Source organism: Maylandia zebra, linkage group LG3 (assembly GCF_041146795.1).
Source record: "Maylandia zebra isolate NMK-2024a linkage group LG3, Mzebra_GT3a, whole genome shotgun sequence".
In the NCBI taxonomy this organism is placed as follows: Eukaryota; Metazoa; Chordata; class Actinopteri; order Cichliformes; family Cichlidae; genus Maylandia; species Maylandia zebra.
The window spans coordinates 30,037,326-30,058,870 of NC_135169.1; the positions used below are offsets into that span (position 1 = coordinate 30,037,326).

General features: G+C 40.8%; 2 protein-coding genes and 1 long non-coding RNA gene across 6 annotated transcripts; all 3 read right to left on the bottom strand.

The window, feature by feature from the left end:
* Positions 1-761: 761 nt before the first annotated feature.
* LOC106675642 (uncharacterized) lies at positions 762-6,529 on the bottom strand. The gene is made up of 8 exons (XM_014410665.3): positions 6,251-6,529; positions 5,312-5,445; positions 5,115-5,161; positions 4,567-4,720; positions 4,251-4,487; positions 3,929-4,153; positions 3,506-3,569; positions 762-2,436 (listed from the first exon to the last, which is right to left on the bottom strand). The coding sequence occupies exons 1-8, from the start codon at positions 6,426-6,428 to the stop codon at positions 1,364-1,366; spliced, it is 2,112 nt and encodes a 703-aa protein (XP_014266151.3). The 5' UTR covers positions 6,429-6,529; the 3' UTR covers positions 762-1,363.
* Positions 6,530-7,426: 897 nt separating this feature from the next.
* LOC106675644 (tripartite motif-containing protein 16) lies at positions 7,427-20,447 on the bottom strand. Of its 4 annotated transcripts, none has more exons than XM_076881671.1 (8): positions 20,333-20,447; positions 19,546-19,823; positions 18,032-18,406; positions 17,839-17,934; positions 17,328-17,561; positions 16,616-16,778; positions 16,458-16,517; positions 7,427-8,616 (listed from the first exon to the last, which is right to left on the bottom strand). In XM_076881671.1, exons 2-8 carry the CDS (start codon positions 19,783-19,785, stop codon positions 8,090-8,092), a joined length of 1,695 nt encoding a protein of 564 aa, XP_076737786.1. In that variant the 5' UTR covers positions 19,786-19,823; positions 20,333-20,447; the 3' UTR covers positions 7,427-8,089. The 4 variants fall into 4 exon arrangements, with proteins under 4 accessions (XP_076737786.1, XP_076737784.1, XP_076737785.1 ...); XM_076881669.1 differs by having other exon boundaries at positions 20,199-20,443; XM_076881670.1 differs by lacking the exon at positions 20,333-20,447 and adding an exon at positions 20,123-20,211.
* On the bottom strand, positions 8,991-16,427 carry LOC143416462 (uncharacterized). The gene is made up of 2 exons (XR_013096830.1): positions 15,711-16,427; positions 8,991-12,207 (listed from the first exon to the last, which is right to left on the bottom strand). It is a non-coding gene; the product is annotated as an uncharacterized LOC143416462 (long non-coding RNA).
* Positions 20,448-21,545: the final 1,098 nt, after the last annotated feature.

Here is a 21,545-nt window from a genome sequence, read left to right on the forward strand (position 1 = left end):
CAGTTCTGTTTACATTATGCATACACATACTTGAATAATCAGGTCCCATCTTATCTTGAAGGCCTCACCACACTTTGCTCTTGCACTGCAGACCTTCTTGTGGTTCCTAGAGTATTCAAAAGTAGAATCAGAGGCCCTTCTTCAGGAGACAGACACTATCTCTACTTTTTAGATTAAGCTTAAAACCTTTCTTTCAGATAAAGCATATGGTTAGGGCTGAATCAGGTGAAACCTAATTAGTTTTGCTGCACTAGACATATGCTCCTTGGGGATTCCCATGATGCACTGAGCGTTTATTCTTCACTCACCTTTTTCACGTACTGTTTATACACTTCTCTAAGAGGTCAACTGAGTTTTTTCCCTGTATCATTGTAGTGTCTTTACCTTACAATAGAAAGAACTTTGAGAAGACTGTTGTGATTTGGGACTATGTAAATAACACTAAAGATTGAACTGAAAATTGAAAAAAGGGCCATATGACCAATTACTGTGCATGCTGGTAATGATACACTCAACTCAAAGATTCACAATGACAAAAGTTCATGTTTTTGCACAGGCAAAATTTCAGGCGGGGAAACATAGTTGCTGCACTTTGTTGGCAACACTCTGGCAGTTTTGTAGCCCCTCTAAATGTCCTTTCTTCACACCTTTTCTTCCTCAGTGTCTCATGTTAATCACAACATGCAAGTGCAGTACAACAAGAACAAAACTATGATGTAGAGGGAAAAAATCTCAAAACAAAACAAATGGGCAATGGGAAATCTTGTCAGAAATTAGTGCTTTTATTGCTTAATACATCATCTTTGATCTGTCAATCACATCACCAATATATCATACACATTTCAAGTAGTTCTATCAATATCAGATCTTTTACAATTAAGTAAAACTAGAGATTTGACAATATCAGAAAAAAACAGAAACAAAACCTAATTTCTTCAGTGGTTGTTGGAGTTTTTTAAGTCTGTGTTTCATGGTCATAAACAGTCTTGTCCTTTATATGGACAAGACAAAATAATGAGGCACCAGGGAGATCAAGCAACAACCTCACAAGCAAAACAAGCATACTGACAGACTTGGTGAGAATCTTTTAAGCTCATCGTTTTACTTTTTAAGGACCACAAACCTATTGAACATAAATCTCTCATAAACACACCAAAGAATATGTTCCCACCACCAAATGGCAGTCAGGCAAAAAAAGTGTTAAGTGCTAAAGTGGCTAAACAACAAAACCCTCCTGTCTAACGGACTGGACTCCAAATTTTCTCTACCGCCTTCTAAATATTTAAACATATATAATGTACCAACATCAAGAGGTAATAAAATAATCAAATGTTCACATAAATATCTGATTATTATGAAACCCTTACATTAAGTGAGTGAGAGATTTTCCTTTTTCTTCTACAGCCTTATATGTTTTCTGTACAGCTTCTGAAAGTGACTCTGCATCCTTAGCGGCTTCATTTCCAATGACACCTCCCATTACTCCTCCTACTCCTACAGCTGCTGTCAAGCCTACTGCTCCAGCAACTACTAGTGCTTTTGGTTCGTGTGCAGCTGGCACTCGTGCTAATGTGGAAAGCTTTTTTGTGACATTCATCAGTTGTGGGTTCTTCACAGCTTTGATAGCAAATTCAGCCAATGCTACAACACCAAAAAAAGCACCGAGCAAAGCTCCTGTTGCAATCCCTGCCATTTGGATCAGAAACCTGTTAAACACATCTGTTTTAGCCTGCTTTCTGATCTCTTCTGGGGTTTTATCTGGCATTGAGTGTCTAATATGCTCTACCCGTTTCTGTATTGCCGTCTCCACATGTTGCAGCATTTTATTTGTGTAGTAACCTCCGTTTTTTTCCACCACCATTTTTTCTATTGTTTTCAGCAACTCCTCCACCTGGAACTGGTTGCTCCTGTAGTTGTTTGGCTGGTTGTTGTTCCAGTGTTTGTTATCAAAGACGTGACACCGACCATCACACTTTGACACCAGATCACTCAGATTTCTGTTCTGACTGACAAAATCTTCAATTTTCATCTTTTTCTTGAGCTGATCACCGTGAGTGAAAACAACTACAGCATATTTTAGAGCTTCATCTGAGAAATACTGAACTATCTTAGTGACGACAGCCTGCTCGTGCTCTGTGAATTTGCCCACTTGAAGCACAATGAGAAAAGCATGAGGCCCAGGAGCACACTCTGTCATACAGCTCATTATCTCAGGCTTCAGATCTTCCTCAGACCTTCCTGTGTCAAAGAAACCAGGGGTGTCGATCAGAGTGATGCTTCTTCCACTGACTGTTTTGGTTTCTGTTTGGCATTTCATTGTTCCAGAGTTTGGAGAGGGGTAGGTGGCAAAGAGCTCCTCTCCAAGAATGGTGTTACCCAAATCACTTTTCCCAGATCCAGTTTTTCCCAGCAGGACCAGCCTCATCGTTGTTGACTCTAGAGGAGAACAGTCACTCTGTTAAGTACATTTGTTTCTTACTTTTGCTGCCTTCGAAATACTTTTTGGTCAGGGTTTCAGGTTTGAAACAGAATCAACAGTCAAAGTCAAACTTCTTTATATAGCACATGTAAAAACAACAACTGAGACCGAAGTGCTGCAAATTTAAAACAATCAAAAGATATAAAAGTAGGAAGATGTGATGCAATTTAAGAAAAAAAAACATTAATTTAGAAGATTTCAGGAAGAAATAAGGCAAATAAAAGTACAGTGCGTGCCAGTTAGTAACTGTGTTGTAGCGTTTTGGACCAGCTGCACTCGGCTAACTAATTACAGACTGAATCCTGAATAAAGACTATTACAAAAGTCTCTGAAATGGAAAAATGGCTTCACTTTTTTAAATAGCCGGAGTTGAAAAAAAAAAGTTTTGATTACAGCATTGATCTGTTTTATCAAGCGTTAGATTGATAAATAGATAGATAGTCAAAAATCACTCCTAAGTTCCTCGCAAAGGGTTTTTTTAATCAAGAGCCAAAGTCGTAGTGGTGACAGGGAGCAAACACAATAACCTCTCTTTTCTGTTCCTTTTAATTAAGAAAGTTTAAAGCCATCCATGCGTTAACATCCTCCAAACAATCTAGTAGAACCTTTGGAGGACTCACTGATTTATGTTTCAGTGGCAGGTAAAGTTTTTTTGTCTACATAACAGTCAAATGTGATGCCATGTTTTTTGTTTGTTTGTTTGTTTTTAGGTTGAGCCCATAGGGAGCATGTAAATTCAAAAAAAGGGCTGGGCCAAGAATGGACCCCTGGGGGACCCCACAAGAAAGTGAGGTTTATGAGAGTGATATTCCCTGATCTGACAGAAAAGCTTCAGTTGGACAGGTAAGATTTAAACTTTTCCAACTGAATGTTTTTTATATTCCACATCAGATGTTGTAATTTCCTGTTGATGTTTTATTATGGTCTCTTTTTTAAAAGATTTTTTTTAACAAAAAGAATCAAATTATTATTTATGTCTAAAAAGCACTGTCTGGATTCTTATCTGTGGATATTTTCTACACCTACCTTGATCTTGGTCTTTATTTTGAACATCTTCAGTGAATTGTTTATTTTGGACAGAACCAAATGTCTGCAAAGACAACAAATTTCCAGCATTAGTAATGATTCCTGTATATACTGTATATATTGCAGAGGAAACAATAGCTGATTGGTTAATGATTGTGTATACAGTATGTTTCCAAGTTAAAGTCAAATCAGGTTTGTGAAGCCTCCTGAAGGCTTGCTGCTTTGAAAAATAAAATATGAAGGATAAACCAAATAGTGGGGTCAGATGAGACTGTTCCTGGCGACTGATATAGGAAAATGAGCTTTTCCAATTGTGAGATATTTGATTATTATATTCTGAGTTTAAGATTAGGAATGGTGGCATTCTTTAACTCTCAGCATTTTTCGGTAGTTGATTTTTAGGGAAAAAATTGTTTCCATTACCTTGAGTGTCTCCGTGTCATCAAAGTGAATGACGATGCGGATCAGGAATGGTGTGATGCCTGTTCGCTCCTGTTCAAATATGTGCATTTCCTCTGTTAACACCCTCTTCACTTCACTGTCAGGAAATTTCAGAGCAATCCCAGCACCAATGACGGGAAGAGCGACAGATGTGAATCCTTTTGTCTCACAGGAAGATAGGATCTTTCTGATGCCCATTCGAAGAACCTATAGTAGGTAAAAGTACTGGATTGTGGCAAATGACTCCATTAAAAGTGTCCTCACAAACAGGCACTATAATAAAATCCCTCCTTTACTATCTCACCTGGACTGGCACGCCGTCTGGGTCACCGTCCCAGGGAACAAGATTGAGGAAGAAGACTGCATTACATTGAAGTCCAGGTAAGCCCTCCAGCAGTACTGAGTCACCAGGCATTGTTTCATCTTCCTCTTCCTTTCTAAACCTTGTGGTCAGCTGGCGTCCAGCTCCTGCAAATAAAGCATTTCCAACACGGGTAGAGAGAGGATCATGGCCAACCATAGGAGACACCAAAGCATCCACCTAGGACAAGAGCAGGAGATTTAGAAAATGTGTTTTATTGTGAGTTGTGATTTATTTTAATTACAGCAACATTTCTCACCTGTTGGCTCTCGATTAGTCCCCGAATAACCTCCATGTGGACTCTGCCTCCAGGAGCTCTGGCAGTGGCTCCTCTTGCTGTATCTTCATCAGGTGCATCTATCCCTTGGAGAAGCCTGTCACATGGTTCCTGTATGGCCCTCACTGCCTCCTCTCTGTTATCAAACGGGATGACTTGGCTCAGACTTTAACCTCTCACACTACCAAAGTCCTTCACAGCAGCAAGAGTTACTTCAGACTCTTCCCAGACTCATCTGTGTACACTTTCACCTCACAGTCTGAGGAGAGCTGCTGGACTGAACCAAAGCTTCAACCTTGTAAGGGTTTAACTCATAATGGCAAAAGTAGCCACTAAAGAGAGCGCCTACCTCAACTTTCCAATCACTAACTTGATCTGCAGCACCAGGTTGAGCTCGCCTCCTGACTAAAACTCTCCCCTCCTCACAGTAAAGATCAGCAGAGCAGGCTAAACAGGCAAGCATGTTCTCAAGTTCTTGCTGAGCATGTGGACATATAATTATAAGATAATTATTAACATGTAGTTCATACCCGTCATCGCTTGGTAGAAGAGACGAGGCAGGAATGTGCTCAGGAGTCTGTGATTGGGAAGACATGCAAATGAGAACAGCTATCAATTTGTAGCAAACCCCTGCTTACATTAATATTATAATAAAATGGACAATGTTCATTTCATATGGATGCATAAAACTATTAAAAACCTAGATAAACAAAAACATGAAATTTACCTCTGCTGGATTGGAAGTGGGGGTCATGAAGTGAGAGGAGGTAGAATTTTGCAGACTTTCTCGGACAGTGAACACCAAACGACAATCTTCAATCTCCAAAACATGCTTTGATCTCTGAAGGACTCTCTGCTGATCTGTTGACAGATATCTCAAATTACAGACTGAATTTATTATATAACTTTAACTCTTTCTTTTTGTTTTCTTTGCCCTTTTTTGTTCTTTTTTCCTCCTCTTTTCACCCACTGCCAGTTTGGTAGAAACTATAATTCAGTGGTCAAATCAAAATCAAATCAAATTTGTTGTCACACCACATTACTGGTGCACTGGTACAGCACATGTGAGTGAAATTCTTGTGTGCAAGCTTCACAAGCTACCAAGTCAGTACATAGCACATATGAAGTATGTCCAACACAATATATTGCTAACTTCTGCTTTAAAGCCTTTGCAACTCATTTCACTTTATCTACTAAAACACATTCAAACAGAAAATACAATAAAAAAAAAACTGTATTTGCAATAATATCGTCATCTCATAGTAGCTCTCTCCCTCTAAACAGCCCACTCACAGAGGAAAGAGTTCAAATGTTACGGTGGGAAATCAGAGTTTCCCAAATTCCCTGAACTCAGCATTGAGGCAGCTGCTGATCATCGAAAACGAAAAGTAACGTTGCGTAACAAGTTTCGGTTTCCAGACTAACGTTTGGTTTACGTTTCCTTTCTCACTACTCCCACCCACAGCTGTACTTCAACGGTGAAAATGTAATATTTCTTAAACAGCTGAAACCTTTCTGTTACGGCTATTTTAGCCGAGAAATGATAATAATAATAATAAATAAGATATTTCGTGCATAAATAAATCTATTTATTATATATATAAAATATATATTTTAATAATAAATATAGAATATTTAGATATCTTAAAAGGCATGATAAACTTACCTTTTTTATTTTGGAAAACCACGCTGTAGACGTTTGCGTCCACTCTCGTCAGTTGTCCGCAATCTCCTCCGCCTGATTTGCGACGATTACGGAAATAATTTTGTAATCTCGTCAGATGTTCTTTTTTAAGACTCTCGCACTCAAAGAAAACCGGGTGCTGGTAAAGATCAGCCATCATCCCGCTGTAACTGAACCAAACATAAGCAGCGATTTGTAAGAGCTCAGCACGCTCGGATCGGAGTAAAGGAGTGATGATCCTGCATGGCTTCCTCCGACAATCGTGTTTGTGCGTCACATGACCAAACAACAGCGCACGCCCAATGATGAATTTACAACAGTGATAACTCCTTTTTAGTAACTCAGTCTACAAGACGTTAGAAAGCTCACAGTAAACATCTTAAAACGAGTTTTCCTCTTCCAAGTCTTGTTTTTTTTTTTTTTAATAAATGCCTCCGCAATTAGTGATTTTGCATATGAACACTTTGGAATACTGATTGTTCACAAGAGCCATTACCAATATTAGACTAACAGCAGGCTACTAAAAAGACACGGACAGAGGTAAACGTGGCAGGTTTTACATAATAACATGGCACATGTCAAAATAGATTACACTGCAGATGTCAACATGTTTGAAAAACAATAATGGTCTCGCTTTATAAAAAACTATTTTCAATACATGTGACTTTGAGTTCAATTCAAATCTAGCCTTGGGACATATGTCTTTGTACTCATGTACTAGGCGTACTCCTGCCTTTGTCAGTAGAAGATTATACATTGCTGAAAAGTGACGTGTGATTTTTTTTATGACTTATATCTTTGCTTATTTTGACCGACTAGTCAAGAGGATTAACAACAGGCGTTGCATAAAAGAAGTGACCTGCTTTGAAAGTATCTTGCAATGACTGTTTGCACCTACATGGTAACCAATACAGTTCTTTTTGGACTCTTAAAATATCTAACTGATTTTTACACTTAGTGACAGCCTCGAGACCAGATCTCTTTTGAAGAAGACATTTTTAATATAACATGACACTTTACTTGGGAGTATATGAAGTCACTTTGTCAAAACTGCAGCTTCTAACTTGTGATAGGAACATACTTTGGCTCAAAAAGACTGGATATCATTAATGAGAGACACATTTGACAGATCATGGACAAACAAGTCATTCACAACAGTTTAAATATTGGCAATCATTTTTATTTATTGATTTCTAGCACAACCTCAGATAAACAGGAAAGGAATCCTATGAAAGCAGTCTAAAAACAGTTAAATTAAAAATACAGGACCATTAATTTGACAAACCTTAGAGAAATGAGTGCAGTACCTTTGGAAAAGTGTCACAAAAGCCACACTAACCTTTATCCTGCTTTCCCATCTTCTAGACTTTGGTCATAGTGCAATACAGCATCAATGTAGCTATAGCTGACTGCAAAGCTGACTTCATCTGAACCCATTCATCATTAGTACAATAAGCCCTGTGCGCAGTATGTTGTCAACTTTATCCCCCCCCCAGAAATTAAAGAAGTAAAATGGAAAGAAAACAATGAAGTACATGCAAGTGAAAAAGTCCATTTAAACTCAATTTAAAAAAACAAACAAAAAAACCCCCAAAAAAAAACCAAACACCTGTTAAGAATAGATTAATTAGAGCGGAAAAAAAACCTTATAATTTCAATGTCCTTTGTCACAGTGGAGCACCTGGGTCACCTTTCAACAGCCAAACAGTGCGAGTCATTCAACAAATAAGTGTCAAGTTCAATGAGCTCACAGGTTTCTTCACTGCTTATTTTAGGTCTTGAAAGACATTAGTCAACATGGTAGAGGTGAAAAAGTTGGCATCACAACTTCTTCACTTCTGCATAACAGCCAGAGCTTCCTTCCTTCAGCTCAAGGCCAGGATAGAGAGGCTGAGTGAATACTGTGCACACTTTGTGAAGCAGAGTCATGGTGTCAGAGATGCTGTAAAACGACAGAGTACCTGACCTGTAATCCAGGTACACTCCAATCTGAGAGGTACGAGGACCTGACACCGCCTTGGCTACTGAGTCATGTCTGAAAGTATATCCGTTTGCAGAGCACTCCAAACACCAGGACTTGTCATTCTTCCCAAATTCTGAGTCGAATGATGTCCGGCTGATGTTTTTGTAAGACGCTGCCACTGACCAGGCGCCACCACTCCAACTGACCTCCCAATAGCACCGCCCTGTTAAACCCTCTTTGCACAGCACCTGCTTCACACCTCCAAACCTGTCCGAGTGAGATAAATGAAAATGCTCATAGCAGCCACTCGTCACTCGTTTTGATTGCCGTGAAATGACAAAGTATTTGTTGGCCGAGTTGGGATCCAGTGTTAGAGGACAGTGATCTGATAGACAAGCAAACCAGGAATATCATCAGCCTTCTAGTATTTATTAAGTGATTACTTCATTTATATAATGATCTGTGTTGGGTCTAAACTCAGACCCCGCTGTATCCAAGACTTATTCCCATGAAAGAAAAGCAAGGCAACAGTGTTCGATCGATTACTTGCGCAAGGGAGGCCTCTCGTCTGTGACCAGCACGTTGAAATGACCACACTGGTGGCCTCCTCTCGCCGCCTTTTATTGACAAACTTCAAACAATAGTTTACAAAGCACCTCCCCTTGCAACCCCCCTTTGGTTACAAAGACAAGGCACTGTATGTAAATGTATACTGTGTGTGTGTGTGTGTGTGTGTGTGTGTGTGTGTGTGTGTGTGTGTGTGTGTGTGTGTGTGTGTGTGTGTGTGTGTGTGTGTGTGTGTGTGTGTGTGTGTGTGTGTGTGTGTGAGAGAGAGAGACCTCCTGCTGACCAAAGGGTCATAAACCCAGGAAGCTTACATCAAAAGAAACAGATCTTTCAGATAGGATGTATCTACAATAAAACCTCCCCCAGCACAGAGTGGCTGGAGAGGTGGTCAGGATCAAAGGAATGGCTTTGATCCTACTGCTTAAACTAAGACTGTACAAATTTAAGAAACACAATGGCAACATTCAACAATTAGACTTAACATTTCCCTCCTTTTTGTCATTGTTCTTAAATTTCAACTTATGCACCCTTTGTTTGGACAGTGTCAGTATAGATTTCATTCATACACAGTAAACTACATCCTATACATAAGCAAATCAGTATCAACAGTCCAAAAACAGGAATTAATTTTTTCAAAAGAAGATGCCACCAAGGACCAGACGGTAACCAAGCTATCCAGCCTTGTGGCGGATCTACTCCTGTCGTGCAATTCATTATGTATTTCTTCAAGTAAACAACTGAATGTCAAAGGTCAAACAAGAAGAATCATCATTCTCAAAAATCATATGTCACTACAATCCAACTGTATACAGACATAGGTATTTAAACGCATCAGTTGACTTTATTGTTTGTCCATATGGCTCTCAGCTAACTTCAAAGCTGCAGCCTGGTCAACACCCGTCTTTATGACTCCTATCAACCCCCCAAATCTTCTCACTGTAGGCATCCTGTGGGGGTTAGAGTCAACTTGTGAATTATCTGCATTTACAACTCTTCTCCTGTCCTGTTGTCACCACAGAAAAAGCTTTGTAAAGGAAATTGGATCAAGGGGTTTTGATCTTCTTGGCTCAAAACCTCAAGTGTTCATGATGTAAATGTAGACAAAAGGCTTCTCTGTTTACATCCTTCTTGCAGAAGACAAAAGAATAGGTGATGTTGCCATGTTCCATGGTTGATCTCCAACTTGGACTAATCCATTGTCCTTCGTACACATAGGCAATTGGCCTGTTTCCAGTTCGTTTAGCTGTTCAATGTCCTGCAGCAAGTCATATTCTTTGAGTCAGACGAGCAGGTCTGTCTCACCAGAGCAGTTCACCTTCCCAGCTACTGGTGAATCAACCTTCCATTCAGGTTCAGAGCAGTTGAAAAGTTGGCAGTGTTCCTGGATGTGTTGCTAAAGCAACCAAACAAACTGTCTCACTCCAAGTGATGTTATCCGGTTGTGTTCTTAAACTGCCACCAGTAGTTGGTTGAAAACCCATGCGGGTACTGGGTGTGATTTGCTCTGTCCCAATGCGCTCCTGTCATCCCACTCAGGGTCCACAGGCACAAGAAGATGCACAGCACATTCCCAGCCATTCTGATGAGTACCTGTGGCTCAGTTGGTTTCTTCACCGGATTGAGACGAGGGGCCCTGGAGGCTTTCCCCCCCCTTTGTTCCCGGTCTTCCTGCCACTTACTCCGAGCTGGCCTGGATGTGTGTCACCTTCTTGCAGTGCGCTTGATATATCCAAGTGTTCCTTCCAGCAATCTTCACTGCTGTGGTCGTCGTCAGCAGCATCCGATATGGACCTTCCCATCGTGGACTGGACCAGCACTTCCTCTCCATGGCCTTATCATCATCCAATCTCCAGACTTCAGGCTCTGCTCCTGCGAAGAAACAGAATCATCTGGCAGATCATTTGTTCTCATGACTACTTTACTTTTAAACATTTTCAAGCATCTAATCTGCCGATATGCTCTCTCTTCTGCTTTTCTATCATCACTACAGAAGACTGGAACTCTAAATGCTCTAACATGTGTAATCTCAAAGAGTCAGACCATTCTCTGTTGGAGTAATCCTCATGTACTTATTCTATACAGTCTAACCATGTCCTGCCTGTCTTCCTAAATCTTAACTTTACTATTCCATTAGTTCTCTCTGCCTGCAAAAGTTTTTTTTTTTTTTAAAAGTATTTAATAATCCTAGAATGAGTATAACGACTGCTCATCTCCCTCCTGTTTGAGACATGGTATAGCCAATGGCTCAAAATAGCAGCAGTCTTATACAAATTATTAGGCAGTACTGGTTTATCACACAGATAAAAAAATCATCCTGCAAGCTTGCTCCCTCTGTAAGTCACAACTATTGTCCTGCAGTAGGTGAGTGGGCCTGCATGTCTGCTAATGCTGTACTGATAAAAGGTTAACACCATGTTTAACTAAAGCTGCCTCTTTTGCGATCTTATCTGCAAAAACTTTCCCTAATGCAACCGGATCTTTCCCTCACATGTGTGCTGCACATTTACAAACGGCAATTCCACTGGTTAATAACGCTGCCTCCAGCAGATTTTGCAAGAGTTTGGTGTGTTCTGCAGGTTTCCCTGTTGAGGTTGTCATACCTCGTCTCACTCACTGCACTACAAAGAAATGTACAGTAGCAAATGTATACTGCCTATCAGTGTATATTGTCTCTCTACAGCTTTACACGCTTCCGTTAAAGCTAGCATCTCTGCTGCTCAAGCAAATATGAAACATGCTAGTTGTCCTACATAGATAACTCTCTCTCACTGTCTGCTACAGTAAAACGTGTTCTAGTCTGTCCCTCTGCTGTTGTAAAACTCAAATCATCAACAAACCAAACCTTTCCCTCAACGAGTGGCACATCTATCAAGTCATCCCTCAGCTTACACTTCTTCTCCTCGCGCTCTCTACACTCATGAGAAGTGCCCTCCTCCGTTGGCAAAAAGGGTTGGACAGATTCAGAATTGTGCACCACTTTATGGTAATATGTGTGGTTGTGAGAGTAACAGTAACATTAAAGACAAGTGTCTTGTAGGTGACAGAAATGTAAGTTTAGTCTGCAGTAGTAGACATCTACCTCGTGTGGAACTAACAATTGCAAAAGGTGAAATAAACTATTGAAACATTGTACAGCTTAAACTGCTGCACATACTGATCTCACGCATGGAGGTAAAGCACGAGCAACTAGAGCTAATCTTTTAGGATAGTAAGTTACTGGCTTCACTTGTGGATAAAGTGCTGTTAGTTATTTTACAGTCACCTTGTATTTGTGCTGTTCACAGAACCACAAGTCCATCGCTGGACCTCCTCTGGGCTGTCACTTTTTGGAGCTTGGCACGCTCCCTCAGCTTCCAGTTAGTGGGCGATCCTCTCAGTCACTCCTTCTCGTCATGGCACCTCACGACATCTACAAATTGAAAAAATGACACTCCTCTCGCCACACGGCTTTCGCCATGTGTCAACTCCCCAATGAGACATGTAAAAGAGTGTCGCACAGTCTCCCTAAAACAATCTCCAGGGTTTGTCCCTTGGAGCAGCTTCACTCCAAGCTGTAACCCTGTGTAAAACATTAGTCAGCACTTAAATGTTCAACTTGTTTAACTCCCAGCTCCTGTATCACAGAAGACAAAGTCTTAAAATTTAAAACAACTTCACATTTGCAACCAACTATAGATCATGAAAGTAATAAAGTATTCAGCATCACAGAGACAAGTATCATTGCAGGTTTATTCTAAACTCATTAAACTCCTACGTTTTCCCATAATTTATTCCAAATTATTTAACATCTCAATGTTATTCCACATTGTAATCAGTGAACTTCACTTATAGGCCATCAAAGCCTCATCTGAACATGGATGCACCACTTGCATAGGTTTAATACTTGTAAATAAACAGCTAATCACACAAATCACTGCAACAATAATAGTAAACATTGTTTAATGTTACTTCTGGACCCCACCTCTTGACGCATGGACACTCTCATGCGTCAACTCACCAAACCTGGATCCCTGCCTTAAAAACTGGCTCCACCAGGAGCCTGCATACTCACCATCATGGCCTGGAAAACAAGATCTGGAAGTAAAATCAAACTTCACACTTATAAACAAGTATATCACAAGGGTAACAAGCATTCAGCATCAGCAAGACAAGTGTCATGTGCAGGTTTTCTCAAATCATTAAATCACTATTGTTACCATAATTCGCCTCAAACATGGATCATCCCATGTGCTCAGTTAACATTAATGTAATCGGTGACTTCCCTTAAGCAAAGTCACTCCACTCATATATTATTATGGGTCCAAAAGTGGCCAGCAAATGAGCCCATAATAAACTATTCCATAAATATCGTAATCTCTTATTTGTTTTACTCATGTCACTTGTCCACTTCTGCTGAATGCTACATGCACTCTTAAAGAAAACAAAACCTGAAATAAAGAAACAAACATCCACCAGTTGTTCTGCTAAAAACCACATCATCAAATCACATGAAAAACTGCAATGCTGTAAGAAAAAATGCAAATGTTAGCGCTGCGCAGGTGTGTACACACTTTCTCACAGTAACTTCTGTGAGTACCACAAGCCCATGAATAACACACCTCTGATAGATTCACAAACATAAAAATGGCATTTAAAAGGTTAAACCATCACGCAACCTCAGATGTTGCTATCATCTTTCTGCTCCTGTAACAGAGACACACACAGAGATACATCCACACCTTTGTCAAGCGGGGGTTGACTTCACACAATGGTGTTAAGTCAGTCAGTCAGTTCCCCATTTATTTTAAAATTCTTACTCATTCACTCAGTGATTCCTTCTTTAGCTAATTGTGGAAATTATCGTCGCATTCGTTTCCACGCTCAGCAAAACAACGTCATTTCAAAAAGAAAAATAATTTAGACTGGATTTCCTCGTTGAATCCTTTTGGACAGGAACTTGTTTCCTGATTGTCCCAAATAAGAGCCCATTTTAATTTTGGAGAAGCTCACTTTGCAACAGTTTTCTCGACGACGCTTCGATTCTAATCGTGCAGATCTGCTCAACAGAGATCATCAAACAAAACTTTCAGTGCACCATGAAAGTAACAAAATAAAAGAAAGAAAATAAAAGAAATCAAAGAAAATAATGGAAAGAAAGGCCTTGTTTAAGTCATGACACGTGTTCTTCATGCCAGGGGGATAAATCGTAACAACCCAATTGGCAGGTTCAACTTTAGTAATAAAGACAAATCAAACAGCCAGTTTAATCTCAAACATTCATCCAATCAGCCATACACACAACATACAGCATAACCCTGTTGTCTTAGCACATAATAAGTTTTAGTTCTCATGTAACTAAATGTGTGCCATGGTAAAACTTCTTCACACACCAGAAACTCACAATCAGCTCACTCAACTCACTCATTTAAGACCTCTCATCAGCATTCTGCTTTCTCCTCTATAATGCAACCATCTGTCCTCCTATAATATTCAGTCCACTAGTCTATGTATCACTTTCATCTTACTAGTGACTTGGACAAGATGACAAACAGAATCTCATGCTTAAGATGCTGTCTGGTCTCATGAGTATCATTGTATGTGTATATGCATGTGGGGTTAGTATAGTTAATGCATTTTCTGTATGTTTTTGTGGTCCTCTCTCATCACACTTTCATTATTCTCATCACTGCTTAAAACAACACACATCTCTCTCTGTTTTTTTTTCTTTAACTGTACTTTTCTCCAAAACAGAAAATAGCATTACAGCTGTTTCAGACTGAGAAACACCAAACACTCTTCGTGCCATCATTCATCCACACAACTATTTTATTTCTTTTTGTCCACTGGGCAGGTGACCTGCAGAATCATGTCTGCCCCAGCTGGATACCTTTCACACACACCATGACGTCAGACACTCTCACACTCGCGGAATTGATCAGGAGAAAAACTTTCTTCATCTTTTCTGTCTCCTCTCTTGCCTAGTCTGTCTTGGACTCAATGCTGCTCCTAATATGCCTCTAATCTCTCCTCCACTTCTACCTCTGCTCTCTCACGCTCTTCTCTGACTCTACTTTCTGCTAACATTCTTGCTCTTTCTAATGCTTTTCTACGGTGTTGTTCTAGAGTAGTTGCAGTGGATTGAGCTGTAGTTTCATCCTCAGGTTTCACAACTACTTCTTGCAATATTGCTCTTTTAACATTCTGTGCTTCTCTCCTCCTCTGAGCCTGCTCCAGCCACAACTTAGCAACTGCTAACTGAAATTCCTTCCTCTGCTTCGCTTTACCTGTTTTACCTGCTACACTTACAGATATTCTTTCTACCAGCATTTTACACTTAACTTCCACTAATGTCCCTTCAAATCCACATTTCTTACACCAACAACCTACATACTGCGTGCTGCCTGGTAAAACTTTCTGCATAAATTTTACATCTCCTTCTAAGGCAGACTTACACATTTTATTCTCCATTACAAGACAACAATCAGCCACACTCACGCAGACCACGTCTGGCCCGCACACACACAACATAGGCCTATCGCTTGCGTCTGCACGCACAGCCTGCGCTCTCTGTTGAAAACTCTCAAACGCCCCATATGGCGGAGAATTCAACCTTCGGACACTCTCCAACGCCCCAAATGGCGGAGATTCCGGACTCTGAACCTAGGTTCTCTCCACGCCCCAAATGGCGGAGAACTCTCTACGCCCCAAACGGCGGAGAAGCCTGCGTCTCTCTCACGCGGCTAGCGCGCTCCCGGACTCACGTTTAACGCACAGCCCGTAGCCGCTCTCTATTGTTTTGGGTCCACGTGCGCTCTCGTGACCAGCGCTCCCCGGGACTCAAACGTTTCACGCAGAATCACGGTGACGCGTTTCTAGGATCCCACATTCATTCACGCGGTTATAGAGACGCTCTCTAAGGCCTTCTGTACTCACTGTTTGTTTACGTTCATGGGAAGAGTCTCTGGATCCCGTCAATCGTCATCCATCCCGAGGGGAGGTCAGGCGCAAACTTCCCGGCCTGGTGGCAAGCCAAAAACACCAGGGCTTTACGTCAATCATCCCAGACGTTGCGGTGGCGTCCTCTTCCTCTCCTCGGTGGATGCAATGTGTTAGGCTCCGGCTCCGAAGGACCAAATAAATGTTGGGTCTAAACTCAGACCCCGCTGTATCCAAGACTTATTCCCATGAAAGAAAAGCAAGGCAACAGTGTTCGATCGATTTCTTGCGCAAGGGAGGCCTCTCGTCTGTGACCAGCACGTTGAAATGACCACACTGGTGGCCTCCTCTCGCCGCCTTTTATTGACAAACTTCAAACAATAGTTTACAAAGCACCTCCCCTTGCAACCCCCCTTTGGTTACAAAGACAAGGCACTGTATGTAAATGTATACTGTGTGTGTGTGTGTGTGTGTGTGTGTGTGTGTGTGTGTGTGTGTGTGTGAGAGACCTCCTGCTGACCAAAGGGTCATAAACCCAGGAAGCTTACATCAAAAGAAACAGATCTTTCAGATAGGATGTATCTACAATAAAACCTCCCCCAGCACAGAGTGGCTGGAGAGGTGGTCAGGATCAAAGGAATGGCTTTGATCCTACTGCTTAAACTAAGACTGTACAAATTTAAGAAACACAATGGCAACATTCAACAATTAGACTTAACAATCTGCCTTAACGGTTTTACTTACAGCGCAATAACTCTCCCCTGGTCTTTGGCACAGGTGGCAGCACAACATCTGTAACAGACACTAACAGGGAAAAGAAATATATATAAAAATAGAAAACAGAGGAACTGTATTCAACTATTTAATATTTCCTTCAGGCACCTTTACATATATATGCGCACCTGTAGCAGAGATCTCAGGCCATGTGGTCTGCTGAAGGTTTTTCATGTCATCTGCCAGGTCAGACACATAGTCAGTCACCGTTTTCATCGAATGTTTAGGACGAATAACAGCGCCTCTTGGCAGGTCTGGCGATTCACATGAGATTGAGAGAGACTTGAAGATCTAGAGGAAAAATGACAAGTCAGAACAGAAAAAGTATATTAACTGCATGTTACATGGAACATTCTGTTTCTATTCATTAAAACAATTCCAGGGACATGACACTTCCTAATGGGAAGTGTCATGTCCCTGCTGCCAAGGTGAGAGTGTTTTTAGAAGTCTTTCTAGCATTGTTCTCTGGGAGTTTTAACTGAAAACTACTTGATCTAGGTCCTTCAAATCTGGGGTGGGGGCGTCTCCTGCACTATGGCTCTGCAAATTAACAGATTTGGAGGCCTGCAGAAACTGCCATGTTGCAGATAGGAACCTGACATGTTTATCTTTCCGTATATAAAGGCACACAATATTCCCAAAGTCCAAATCAGGCAGCTGGTTTCACAGATAATATAGCCAAAATATGGAAACATGGGTGTAATATTCTCTAGCACATTTTACTAATACTTGTGTCTTGCAGCTATAGATGCTTGATTGATTCTGAATTGAAATAATAAAATGTGTACGAGGTGAAAATTATAAAAAGAAAGACTGGTTGGTCTAGAACACAACTTTTACCTGAATGAAATGAATATGGTCAGCTGTGTGAGAAACCTGCTCCACATCAGCATCTCTTCTCCTCAGCGTGGCTATCTCCTCCTTCAGCTGCATCTGCAGATCTTCTGCCTCAGCTATTGCAGTTTTCCTCCGAGCTTCAATCAACTCCTTCATTAAAGCACGTCGTTTTTGGATGGAGGAGATCAGCTTGTCAAAGAGCTCGTCATTGGACGTCACAGCAGTCTGACACCAAATCTGTTTATATATAATGTATAAAGAAGGTTCAATTTACAATAGATGCACAACATAGCAGAAAGTTTTCTAGATTCACTTTGTTCCTGGCAAAAACATATGAACATAAAATAAATTCAAACAAACGTAACCAGTGTATTAAATACACCAAAATGCAGGAATACGTGTTGCAATTACAGACCGTCATGCTTATCAGCTCTCACTGCCAGATGTCAGAACCTGTACAAAAGACACTGCTGTGGTCAGAGCAGAAACATGTTTTCCAGTCTTATTTCCACACCTCAAAGTCCTTCACAGCTTGGACCAGCTCATTCAGCTCCTCTTGTCTCTCCTGGAATCTCCGCTTGACTGCACTCTGGATCTTACCAAGTTTTACCTGTAAGAAGCAACCACGAATGTGTCATTGTGAATATTTCAGTCACAGGAGTCAAATTCAACCACTCTCCAGATTTGCATTGGCTTTTTGTCTCTACCTGCTCAGCAGCTCTTTCTGCTGCAGCTGACACTGTTGAGTGGCGCCTGTGATCGTCCAAGGTGCACAAATAGCAGATACACCTTCGATCAGTCTTACAGTAAACCTCCATCAGCTTGTTGTGCTTCGCACATATTTTTTCCTTAAGTGGCACTGTAGCAGACACCAGCTGGTGAAGCTTCAGCACAGGAAAACTGTGGTGAGGCTCAAGATGAGCAGGACAGTACGATGCCAAGCAGGTCAGGCAAGACATGCTGGCTTTGTTTCTTTTGGTCCCACAACAGAAATCACAGGCAATGTCTGTTGGTCCTGCAGGAGCAAGAGAAGAAGCTGGACGGGCCTGTTGGGTTACTGTCCTCTTCAGCTTCTCTACAACCTACAGTGATCAAATAAAAGCGGTCAAAAGGTTTTGCACGACAAACAGAATCGAAACTATAGAAAAATGTGTTATTTATTTTAAGACAGCACTATCATTTAGATAGTGCTGTCTTTGCTTAGGCTGCTGCCCCCGCGACCCGGCCCCGGACAAAGCGGATGAAGATGGATGGATGGACTATCATTTAGAAAGCATGTGCTATGATGATAATATAATTCATTTAAATATTTTAGGGGTAACAAGAGCAGACAATGCAAACACCCACAAGAAAATCTAATGACATGCCAAAGAAAATATAAAATTATGATTACTGGACACTTTATGAGGTGCATCTGTTCATCTGCTCGTTTCAACACAAATATCTAATCAACTAAACACATGGCAGCAACTCGCTGCGTTTAGGCATGTATACATGGTCAAGATCACCTGCTGAACTTCAAACTGAGCAGATGATCTGCAACAGCCACTTCCACAGCAAGGAACACACAACTCAGGCCAGAATTCACACACGCTCACTAAAATTAGACTACTGAAGAAGATTGTCGCTGGTTCTGAAGAACACATTTCTCCTGCAACTTTGGCATGAACAATATAAGAGCATGGATCCATCCTGCTTTGCATCAGTTCCGGTTTGTGTTAGAATGCTGTAGAGGCGATATCCTCTAGCACACTTTGCCTCCCCCAGTCCAAACACCAGTCTACCAAAGTATTGTTGCCTACCATGTCCATCCTTTTATGACCGCAGCATGTCATCTACTGATGGCTACTTCCAGCAGGCTAACACACCATCTCAAAGCTCAAATCATCTCAAACGGTTTCTTAAACATAACAATGAGTTCACTGTACTCACTTATACCAGCTGCCCTTCCTGACTCAACCCAAAGGGATGTGTCTCAGACTAGAATCAAACCAAGCAAACCACCACACCATTAATGAAAATCTGTTTATAAATGTTGTAAATGAAAACAAACTAGAAATTGGATAATGATAATATCAGAAAGAATTTAGAAAAAGAAAAATATTTCTCATTAAGTATTTCTCTGAGCTCCAAGTATCTGAACTTTAGTTAACTTGCTACGTTTTATTGTCATTTTATTTATTTTTATTTATTTTCAAAAGCAGCACCGTGGATGCATCACCTCAGCCAGCATGTTGTTCCTCCCGAGGACAGGCCTTGGACTGAAGGTCTCCCTACACTGAGGACAGCTGTACGTTCCCTTCTCCTTTTCCTGGTCCCAGCACCCCTCGATACAGCTTCTGCAGTAAGTGTGTCCACACTGGATGGTGACGGGATCTTTGAGCAGGTCCAGACATACCGAGCAGTAAAACTGATTCGGCTCCAACTCGACGCCACACTGCGGCTGCCACTTCTCTGCCATTTGGATGAAACCCACGTGAAGAACACTTCTCGTTTTCTCTGAAAAAGCGGAGGTTTAAAATCTTAGCGTTTCCGATTCATCATTACTGTACAATTTATATACTGTGGGAGTTACGAACTAGCAGATGCCACCGATAAACTGCAGATTACGAAAACTTGTACAGAAAATAAAAATACCAGGCTCGGCAACAGACCACGTGAACTGGACGGACACTCAACATTTAACAAGGAGACAAATTGGGTTGCAGAACCAGTCACATATTTTTTTTTTCCCCTGGTGGCCCTAAGCCTCTTCAGTACATGCTCTACTAATACACTATCTGTAATATGAGACCCACCAAATCAAAAGCGCAGTCCATTGACAGGAACCGCAAATAGTCGCACCTTATCTAAGAAACACTGTAATCAATTCACCTGTGAGCCAAGCGCGGCAAACAATCCGGGGTCTCAACACTGATTGGTGCTACGTGTCATGCGTAACAAGGGTGGAGGTGGCGCAGCAGCATCAGACCACAAAGAAGTTGGTCCGCAAAGCTGGGCGTACTAACCAAAACAAAAGTCGATACAGACGTATTAAAACGCTCTTCTTCAGTCGAGTTTAACGGCAGCTTGTATCCAAAACTGTTGCATTACTGCCATCTTATTAAAACACTCCTCCGAAGTGCGGGGCTAAATACCCAGGTCACGTGACTACGACTAAACGAGGTAATGGGTACCTGCTGCTTCGACGCATGCCAGAGACATTTGGGGTGGTCTCCGCAATTGTTTAATTATTTATTTGATACTACCGCTTCTATTTATTACACATGCTCGAAAGAAAACACCATCTCTCTCATTATTATTTTTGCTGTGGATTGTAAAGAGCCTTAAAAACAGCTGGAAATCTGTGTGGTTATGTCATCAAACACGCAGACTTTTCTCTGTATGTTTTACTTTATAAATTGATTTATTGTGAGCAACACGAATGTTGCTGAAGCACATTGATCACCACAGTCACATCCTGCTGTCTGCAACGGTCTCAATACCTTCTCTCTTGTTTGTGCAGGGATTTCTCCAAAACGTGCTGATCATAAGTATTGTGCAGGGATTGTCTCTGTCACTGTTTCACAGAAATCTTTCAAACTTCTACTATATTTACAAAAACAAACAAAAAACAAGGTTATTTAGTTTAATTGTAACATTTAATGATTAGTGTCTACATTTTTTACAAAAAAATAAAATAAAACTGCGGAATAACACGTATATGTCAAACAGCTAACATAACATCAAAACATTTAATAAAAATGACTTGACACAAAATCTGTTCAGACGAACAACAAGTAGATCACACGTCCTTTGCTGCCTGTTGAGATGAGCCATCTCAGTAAATTCAATCAAGAGTTGAAGAGTTTTCTTAAGTAGAAATGATGTTTCTCATGTAGCATCAATGGTGAACTTTCTTGATCTCATCTGTTTGTTTAGCAGCTGGCTCGTATCTTCTGGATCATTTTTGTAGCTTGCAGTCACTTTAACTGAAGATCTAATTTGTAGACTTTTAGAAGTTATCCTGCTTTGTCTACATTGTGGCTGAATGTCAGGTAGTTCTGTAATCTACCAACTTACATGCTGTTTGCTTGCTCTGCAAAACAGATTAAAATGTAATTACTTTAGAGGTGGATGCAACTATTCAATAACTGATAGGGAAGACAAAGAAAGTGTGTTTATAGGACACAATTCATACGCAAATGGAATTTCTTGAGTTTTACCGTAAAGGAAATGACC